Here is a 10,046-nt window from a genome sequence, read left to right as displayed (position 1 = left end):
CTTGGACCCATATGTCATTAAGTAGAATGCTGTTTAATTTCCATGTGTTTGTATGGTTTCCTGAATTTCATTTGTTATTGATTTCTAGTTTTAATCCATTGTGGTCTGAGAAAATACATGGAGTGTCCCTCATTGTCTCTTTTTATGGTTTTTAGTTTAAAGTCTACTTTGTCAGATATAAGAATAGCTACTCCAGCTCGTTTTTCTTTTCTGTTTGCATGGTAAATCTTTTTCCGTCCTTTCACTCTTAGTCTATGTGAGTCTTTATGGGTGCGGTGGGTCTCTTGAAGGCAGCATATAGTTGGGTCCTCCTTTTTAATCCAGTCAGCCAGTCTGTGTCTTTTGATTGGGGAATTTAAGCCTTTTACATTAAGAGTTGTTATTGAAAAGTGTTGATTTATTCCTAGCATTTTATTGATTGTTTGGTTGTCTTAGGTGTGTTTTGTTCCTTGCTTTCTGATTTACTGTTTGTTTTCTGTGTTTGTTGGTTCCTTAGTTTGTAGATAGCCTTTTTGTTTGTTTGTTTTCTCTTCATGAATGTGATGGTCTTTATTTTATACTGAAGAAGACACATTCTCCTTAGGCAGAACATATGAGCATGAAGTGGCTCTGGCCCCTACTGGAGGCTTTCCCTCTAGGTCACTTCCTCTGCGTCTCCTTCCTGAACCCCAGTCCCTCCGTGAGACTTGGAGAGCTTGTGGGAGGGAGCTGCTTGCTTTTGAGAGCCATTCGCATGAGCAGAACCTCTTGGCCTCAACTCCAGATTCTTTGGCTTTGCTGAGGTTTGGATCTGTAGTGTGTCAACAAGATGACAGACGTCTTTACAATTCCACCCGCTTTTTTGGTCTCTCCCTATCAACATGTCTCTCTAAACCAGCCTTATTATTTCAATTCTTTGTATAGTCTGTCCTTGCTTTATAAAGTGCAGACCGCTTGTGTTTATTCAGAGTAGGGTTTATTGATTTGGGTACTGCCCCTCCCCACCCCCACCTCCCACCTCCTCCTGCACCCTCATAGGCAGCTTGGGACTCTTCCAGAAGTAAGTTCTTGCCTGCTACCACAAGGAACGAGCCATCTTCCCTGGGCTCACATTGGTGTCTGTTTCTTCCTCAGTCGTTCTGTGTGGGAAAACATTACACAGGCAGCACTTTCAATGTCTGTTTTAATAGATAGAATCATTGTGAAAATACTTGCCTAGGGCTTTGAAACTTTTTATTTCCTCTTGTTCAAACAGTTGTGTCTGCAGACCCGTGGTGCGGGTGTAAATCTGTTGAGTCCTTGGCCATCCGAGGTCAATCCGGTTGTTGCTAAACGAGCACCTTACTCCTGCTGACTGTTCCCATAGCTGGAATACCGCTACCTCATGCTGTGACCACAGCCAGTGTCCTTCCTCAGTCCTCTCCACCCCCATAAATCCATCATGTACACAATTAACAGAGCTGTTTTTAACGTATCTCTGACTCTGCTTAGAACTCTTCACTGGCTTTTTCTTTCCTACAGGATTCATTCCAGACTCCTTGGTCCAGCATTCGAGATGCTCCCTCATTTGGCCTCTGCTCAATTTGTTACCCTGTTAACCTACTTTTTTGAATCCAAGTGAAATTATGTCAAACACCCTTTGCCATGCTATGTCCCTGTACCTATGAGCTCCTGGTGTTTGCTCTGCCCAGAATGTATCTTTTCTCCCCTCCCTGGTCCATTTGCCAGACTCTTACCCAGCCTTCAGGGCCTGGCTTGACCCTCCGCCATCAGGGAAGCCTGTCCTAACTCCTGCCCTTCCTCCAGGCAGGCAGGGTGGTTATCCTTCCCTTGTGCTATCATTCTGCTTCAGACTTACTCTTCTCTAGCACCACATCACGTGGTTATGTGTCTACCCCCCTAGTTGCAAGACAACTGACTTTGCCTTTGTGTCCTCGGTGCCTGGCTTGGAAAAGGCACTCAGTAAACATTTGGACGGATGGATGGATGCATGGATTTCTCCTTGTACAGAGCATGTCCTGAAGTTAGAGGCAGTTACGTTGCACTTTGTTGTTTCCAGTACACATCTGAGTGAGCCTTGTCACAAAGAAGAAGAAAATACAGTTTTCCACACTCTGTGAGGAGTTGTTCTTCATAAGTATCCAGTTCTGAAGAGTCTATCTATACTGGTTATTAAAACATAGGGCCTCTTTCACCTTCACTAGGCTTATTGTAATTGTCACATGTTAAAAGAGAAAGTACCTTAGCTTAGTAATGTAAACAATGAGTAACTGATAACCCAACTTGTTATGTGCATTTTGATTTATGTTACTGCTTTGGAAAGCAACTGATGTCTGTCTTTTCTTTCAGTCAAACGCTTCAGAGAACCAAAGCATGAAAGACGTCCATGGAGGATATGGTACATATTAAGTGTTAACTCATTCCTAGAATGTTTTTGACTCTGATGGGGTTTTTTTTGGAGGGGAGTGGAGTAGGTAGGCGATGGAATGTGAGAAATGATACATAACATAAAGTGTCTGGAATCCCTTATTTCAGTTCATCATCAGGAACTATGTATAATATGAAAGCACTTCTATTTCTCCAGATAACTTTTGATCCCTGTCTTTATTTTATGATCACTCTGCTTCCCAGTTTTGAAGGATGGAAAATAATACAAATACATCATTTGCTGCTTCAGGCTTCTTGATCTGTGTCTACCTGTTGTTAGATTGTGTTTAAATTCTTGGATTCTATAGTCTGCCTATGTAAGCAAAAAAAATCTAAATTTGGAGATTAGTCAAATATATCGTATAAATGCTACTCTCCCCCAAAACTAGCCTTCCTTGGTCCCAGGATAAAGGAAAACTATTTTTTTTCTACTCACTTCTGACACCAAATGTGTGGGTTCCCCCCCCCCACACACACACACCAACTAGTTTTCCAACACTCTGGAAACCTACTGGGTATCCAACAATTTAATTCAATCCTGATACTAACTACCTAGAGTTAGTGCAGACCCCACAGGTAAAGGACTCAATCCCACAAGACTGCCTCCCGCTTCAGATGTGACCCATACACTCTGTCCAACTTGGCTGCAAAGTTGGGGATTCCCCCAGCCCCCCTCAGGTTCAGTAATTTGCTAGAACAGTTCACAAAACTTGGGGAAACAGTTATTTACATTTACTGGCTTATTATAAAGGATACAGATTGTATTTGTCCAGTTCTGTTCCTTATAACAAAATATATGGAACTGAGTAATTTGTAAGAAAATGAAATATTATTGCTTATGGTTTCAAAGGCTGGGAAGTCCAAAGTCCAGGAAAGACATCTGGTGAGGGTCTTGGTGGTGGTGACAGTGACCCAGGGGTCTCACATGGCAGAAAATGGTGGAGCAGAGAGAGACTAACCTCCTCGTGCACTCTTCTTTTAAAGTCCCCCCAAACCATGCCCATGACCACCATTTTTAATCCATTCACTACAGCATGGTCCTATAATTTAATCACCTCTTCAAGACCCCACTTTTCAATTACCATAATAGGATTTCCCACCCTCAACAATTACAGTGGGGATTAAGCCTCAGTGAGGCTAGGGAGGCATCCATTCTACAGCATGGATGAATAGCTAAATGAAGAGGTATATAGGGCAAAGTCTGGAAGGGTCCCAAATGCAGGAGCTTCTGTATGTATGGATTTGGAGTGTGCCACCCTCCTGGAATGTGGATGTGTTCAACAGCCCAGAAGCTTTCCAAACCCTGTAGTTTAGGGATTTTATGGAGGTGTCATCATGCAGGCATGATTGATTAACTCAATCTCTAGCCCCATTTCTCCCCAGAGAGCTTCTAATCATGCCTTGTTCTTTCTGGTGACCAGCCCCCATCCTGAAGCTATCCAGGAGCCCACCAAGAGTCCCTCATTGGAACTAAAGATACTTCTGTCACTCAGGAAATTCCAAGGGGTTTAGGACCTCTGTGTCAAGAACCAGGGGCAGAGACCTAATATATATTTCTTATATATATCTTGATAATATATATCAAACATATCTATTTCACATAGGATGACCCTGCAAAGGAAGTTTTTCCTTCATAAAATGGTGGTAAATCTTCAGCTGATTTACCACAGCTGGTAAATCAAAAAAAAAAAAAAACCACACTTGGAGGGATACAGCCAGCTCTTCAGGACAAAATGATGTCCACAAGAAGCTGCCTTTTGGGGCTGCCTTAGGTCTGCCCTAACAAAATAGCCATTTTCCCCTTCCGAGGAAACTTCAATAAGTCACTGTGATCAAGGCCCCTTTCTAAAATTTTAATCATGTGCTTCCTTGTTCTTAAATGCATTACTGCCTAACTTTGATGATTCTTATTTTTATTTTCTCCCTTATCGGTTTCTCTCAAATCTGGTTATTTACCTTTAGAATGTGTGACTCCCACCTCAAGTCTGGGGGACTCTCTGTGTCTTACACACAATGGCCTTTGGTGACTTCTCCCTTCAGAGAGTTTAGGGAATGCTTTTCAAGCCTCAGTTGCGGGGTGGGCCTGGATAATCTTTACAGTCCGTTCCAGCCGAGAGGCCCCATAGCTGATGCCCAGCCAGGAGGCCAGGCGAGACAGCCATGATCACGAGTGGCCTCTAAGTGCTCTCACACAGACACTGAAGGTACATGCTGTCTCCACCATGCCTCTGCCATGTGGTCGGGGTGACAGTGTGTCTCAAAGACTAGCACCCTTGTTTTTTCTTTTTTTTCTGGAATGCCTGTCATGTAGCCCAGGGTCTGACACACTACCACCTGTAAGCCTGATCTGTGTGGGAATAGCAGCATCTATGGCTGCTTTCACGCTCCAATGGCAGGTTGAGTTATCGTGACAGAGAACGTATAGCCCACAAAACCTAAAATAGTTACTTTCTGGCCCTTTACAGAAAAAGTTTGCCTACTGCTGATCTACCCATTGTTAAAATGGTAGCAGCAGAAATTTGTTTAGGGTCTCAACTCAGTGCTGGATTTGAGCAAGACTTGTTAATCTTGCACATAATTTAGTTCATTGTGAGTGAAGTTGAATAGGAGCCCTTTAAAATAGAGGCATCTTGGGCTTCATCACAAAGCAGTGATCAAGCATTTCATTTTGAAGTAGCAAAAAATGAAAAATTAAAAACACATATTTGAAATATCACTAATCGGTGGCCTTGTGGGGATTTCCAAGGCATTGTTATTGAAGGTTTTGAAAGGTGGCTGAAATGCCAAGCCCGAGTTAGCACTGAAAGCCCCAGGAAGAGGTGACTAGTAATTGGAAGGTTGAGGTCTCCTGGGTAGCTTTTCCGTTTTCAGACTCCTCATTTTCCCCAAGTTGGATATTACCCTCCTGTCAGACTGATAACAAGTGCTGGTTCTGTTTTGTACAGGTTTTTAGACACTTCCAAACAAGCCATAGGAATGCTGTTCATCCACTTTGCAAACGTATACCTAGCAGATCTCACCGAAGAGGACCCCTGTTCACTGTGAGTGGCCCATGTTTGGGTGCAAACACCACCCACCCCTCCACTGAAAATGTAGGCTGGCCTTGCTTTCTGCTGCCAGAGCCACCCCTTCTAGCCCTGTGCTCCCCCGAGAGGTATCCCATGCATGCCAGCATGAGCTCGTGTGCAGCGCCATCAGTTGGCTCTTGGGCTTTGCATGGTGACAGTTGCCCCATGTATTGGCTTTCTACTAAGCAATCCAAGTTTAGTCTTTAGCCTTTTTAGTGCCCTTATGTCTCCCAGGTTTCAAGCAGCCCCTGGCAGGGCAGGATAACGCCCTGCAGGAGTGTCTCTGTGCTGGAACAGGACACATGGGGGCTTCTCTGTGGCATCAGACACTCAGGGTCAAAACTGTTGTTGACCATCATTGACCTAGTTGACCTGAAAACCATGGGTTGTTTCACCTTGTCAACACAGTGTGCCTTCCACACAGCCCCAGAGCAATCTGTCTGAAACCTTAATTAGGCCAGGATGCCCTGCTGTCTGCCAGTGTTGAGTAGAGAGCTTTACCTTTATTCCCAAGGCCTGGCATACAGAAGGCTCAATAAATATTTGTGAGTGAGTGGATGAGCAGAAGGCCTGTGTGTGCCTCAGTGGTCCTTGCAGTTTTCAAGGTGGGGCTCAGGTCTAAGAGCTGAGGTGTGAAAAACTCTCCACACCAATTAGATTTAAGTATCTGAGAGCAGCATAGCCTGGGCCAGGGGCAAATTGCCTGGGAAGCAGTCACTATTCCAGTCATCTCTGGTCTGAGAGTGACCCCTTGTGATTTTAAAGAGGAAGGGCAAGCAGGAGAAATGCTGCCTGTCAGTCTCCATGCTGGTTTGCTCGCTGCTCCTGACCCAAGCATAGTGCACTCCCTCTGGTATCAGAAAGCTGTGCATGTCACCAAAGCCCAGGCCTCGGCAACTTGCGGGCTCACCACAGCTGGGTCTTGTGGTGTCCAGAGCTTATCTGCAGGGGTTTCAGAGCCAAGTGGGATCTCAGAGGGTCAGTACCTGAGCCAGTGACTGTGTCTCCCACTTTGCCTTCCGTAGAGAGCTGGGGCCGGTGGTCCGCAGTGCTCAGCTGGATCTGGGTACAGGGCACTGAGGGCGGGCAGGTGGGCAAGGGGCCTTTCCTCAGTGAGGGAAAAGATTTTGTGTCTGATGGAAACAGACCTTACAGAGCATGTGGTCAGCATGGGCATGCCCTTCTGATCCTGCTCCCCTCCCTCCGGCCATCTTGCCATGGGAAGTAAAGCCCTCTCTTTAAAGTGTACAAGCTCTGCTTGCACTTGACTCCAGACAGGGATGAGCGAGGGCCACATGGCCCTGCCCTCTTTGTCTGAGAACTGCAGAGACCATTTTTCTGAACTGCCCTGGTGCAGTTGCGCTATCACAGGGCGCATGTGGGTTAGAAGTGAATAGAGTCATTGAACAGATTGTTTTTGTCAATTATGTTTTCCTGTTGATTTCCTTGGCTGCTTCCGGGTACTCTGTCTTCTGTTGAATCTTCACCTGAAAATGCTTGAGGTTTTTAGGTTTCTTCGTTCCTTCCCCACCCCTCCCACAAGTTGTTCAACTCCTGATGAGCATTAGTGGGTTGTTGTGGAGCCCCCGGAAGTGAGAGGCGTAGCCTCTTGCACAGGCATATCAAAGGCTACCAGCCCCTGGAACAAGGGACAGAATGCCAGTGAGTCGGCTTCTCCCCGGGCCACACCTGCGTCAGCTTTGGCGGCAGGCCCTGGTGGACACCACACTGAGCCCTGCACAGTGGCTGTTGCTCCCTCACCATGCAGTGCGCCCTCTCCTCACAGGTACCTCATCAACTTTCTTCTGGATGCCACCGTGGGTATGCTGCTCATCTACGTGGGTGTGCGTGCCGTCAGCGTCCTGGTGGAGTGGCAGCAGTGGGAGTCCCTGCGTTTTGGCGAATATGGTAACATACACTGGACACGGCGTGGTGGGAGCTGCTTGGAGCGGGGGGTCTGCTCCTTTCCCTCTGTAGCCCACCAGGAAGGTGGATGCAGAGAAGGTTTGGGAGCTGGTGGCTATCTCCTCTGTGGCAGAGGGGCTGATTCTGGGATCTGAGTGCCACAGTCCTGTGGGTGTGGGTGCCTGCTTCATGGCCAAGGTTCTCAGCTTTGTGGCAGGGAAGGTGCCAGGAGACACACTAGTCTCAGAGAAGGAACCGAATGTTTGCCTCTTCTACCAGAGGGCATAAATGGACCCACCAGCAGGGCCACAAGGCTGCCTCATTCTGCCAAGCTTCCCATAGAGCTCGCACACATGCCCACCATGTTAGAGAAGTGTGAGCAGTTCTTGTGTTTTGGAGATGTTCAGTAGGGAGGTGGGATATCCTGTCCCTCTTTCTGCTGCATGTCTGTGCTTGTCCTGTCTCTGGGCCATTCCACTGACACAGTGGAGCTCACATGGCTGAGACTCAAGGCTGCATCCCTGCCTGTCCCCTGCTCCCTCCCCCCAGCATCTGGCAGATGCCAGTCACCAGGGACAGGAGGTCCAGCCTTACTCAGAGACACAGCTTAAAACAGGTGACTCGTGGATGCTGGCCCGACAATGACCACTCCCATCTCACCAGACCCCATGGGATACAACTTGGGTAGGAAGCTGCCCTTGTGCTGGCTCTGAGCACGAGAAACAGCTGGAGGTGACCTTGACAGGGCTGCTGGTGAGAGATGCCTTCTTGGGACCCTTACTGCCCTCTGGGGTTTCAGGCCAGGGCTAAGGGATAACATCAGCTCTTTCCCACCTTCACAGCTGGCCCCTGCTGTCTGCAGGCAGGAGCTCCTCTTCTCAGTTGGAGCCGCATCAGTGGAGCCTTTGCCCTGAGAGGGGCTCACAGGACAAGAGGGAGGGAATGCGGATGGAATTCTGGATCCCACCCTCATTTCCTGGTCACGCCTCCCAAAGAGCTCATGGCTCTGGGCCCAAGGGCCACTCACTCCTAGATGGCTGAAGATTCACAAGGGACTGACACTTTAAAAAGGGAGCTGATTCGTGGAGCTGGCTGTGAGTGCCTTGGGTATTTCTAGAAATCTTAAGTAATTGTTTGTCTCCACACAGGGGAGGTGAGCTCAGGGGAGGGCTTTTCTTAGCCCCATTACTTGATGCCTGATGAGTCACTGACTTAGGATAGTGTCCGACACATAGCATGTGCCTCCTGTGGCGCCAGAGAAGGCTTCTGAGAAGCTCCGAGTCATTGTTCCCTCAGCTGGCAGGATGGAATCGAAGCACAGCACACATGGACCAATGCAGCAGCAGCCTCGTTTATAGAACAGGCACCCAGAGGAGTTAGAGATGCCCAGAACTCACCCAGCCAGTGCATGGTTGGGGGGCCTCATACCTGCTGCACCAGAACACCTGAACCCTCCCACCACCTGTATGAGCAGTGTTCATAACTCCTCCTTTGCTGTTGAGATCTCTTCTGAAGGCAGGGCTCTCAACTCAAATGTAGCTGACCGTGCTTAGGTGCACGTACCAGTCAGTGACCTGGAAGTTGAGATCAGGTATGGTCCTGATACACCAGGCATTGTGGTACCACTTGTTCCCAAACACATTTGTCTGCGTTCCCAAAAGCAGATGGGAAGGAAGAAGGCAGTGGTTGTGTTGGAACCTCCTCCTCCTCGCTTGTGCTGCCTTGGCCACTGCCCTTGGATCATCCCTCCACTGCCTCTGGGAACCAGAGTCTTCAAGCCAGGTGTCTCCAGAAAAAGCTGTCCTTCATCAAGGACCTCCAGGCAGAGGAAGGATAATGTGTCTCCTCAGTCACGTGTTGTTTTCTATTTGTCCATTTCTGTTTTCTGTTGCTACTGTAACAAATGATCACAAACTTAGTGATTTAAAACAACACAGATCATTACAGTTCTTTCCTTCACAAGTCCAACATGGGTCTCACTGGACTAAAATCAAGGTGTCAGTAGGGCTGGTTTCTTCTGGAGTCTCTAGAGGAGGTGGGTTTTTTTTGCCCTTTCCAGCTTCTGGACACCATCTGCATTCCTTGACTGGACTAAAATCAAGGTGTCAGTAGGGCTGGTTTCTTCTGGAGTCTCTAGAGGAGGTGGGGTTTTTTGCCCTTTCCAGCTTCTGGACACCACCTGCATTTCTTAGCTGTGGCCCTCTTCCTCCGTCCTCACAGCCAGCAACAGTAGGTTGGGTTCTTTTCACATTGCATTACTTTGACCTTCTGTCACCTCCTTTCACTTTAAAGTGCTCCCGTGATTACATTGGGCCCACCAGACACTCAGGATACTCTCCCTATCTGAGAGTCAGCTGATTAGCAACCTTAACTCTGTTTGCAGCCATAATTCTCCCTTTGCTATGCAATGTCACATCATCACAGATTCTGGGGATTAGGAAGTGGGCATCTTTGCAAGGTGTTATTCCACCTACCACACCTGTTAACCTGCCCGTCCATGTGAGGCAGTAATTCCACGTAGTCCCCACAGCTCTCTTTTCAGGTAAATGAAGGAGAAGTAGGTGGCTCCCTTTGTTTCTAGGAGAGAAGGTACATGAGCTTGCTAACAAGAATGTGGACTTGGCCACACAGCCCTGAGGGTGAGGCTGGTTCTGATGATCAGGCTGC

At 47.5% G+C, this 10,046-nt stretch overlaps 2 protein-coding genes across 2 annotated transcripts in view; both read left to right on the top strand.

Moving 5' to 3' along the window:
- MUSTN1 (musculoskeletal, embryonic nuclear protein 1) overlaps positions 1 to 10,046 on the top strand; it is a 64,040-nt gene that overhangs the window by 39,360 nt on the left and 14,634 nt on the right. The window lies entirely within an intron of this gene.
- LOC103596443 (transmembrane protein 110) overlaps positions 1 to 10,046 on the top strand; it is a 56,567-nt gene that overhangs the window by 39,446 nt on the left and 7,075 nt on the right. The window contains exons 2-4 of the mRNA XM_008580076.1: positions 2,329 to 2,377; positions 5,352 to 5,447; positions 7,261 to 7,382. Of these exons, the coding sequence (XP_008578298.1) occupies positions 2,329 to 2,377; positions 5,352 to 5,447; positions 7,261 to 7,382 (267 nt within the window). The remainder of the gene's footprint in view (positions 1 to 2,328; positions 2,378 to 5,351; positions 5,448 to 7,260; positions 7,383 to 10,046) is intronic.

This window comes from Galeopterus variegatus, unplaced genomic scaffold (genome assembly GCF_000696425.1).
Source record: "Galeopterus variegatus unplaced genomic scaffold, G_variegatus-3.0.2 Scaffold2012, whole genome shotgun sequence".
Lineage (NCBI taxonomy): Eukaryota > Metazoa > Chordata > Mammalia > Dermoptera > Cynocephalidae > Galeopterus > Galeopterus variegatus.
Note: the sequence above shows the minus strand (reverse complement) of the source record. Positions and strands in the feature narration are given on the sequence as shown.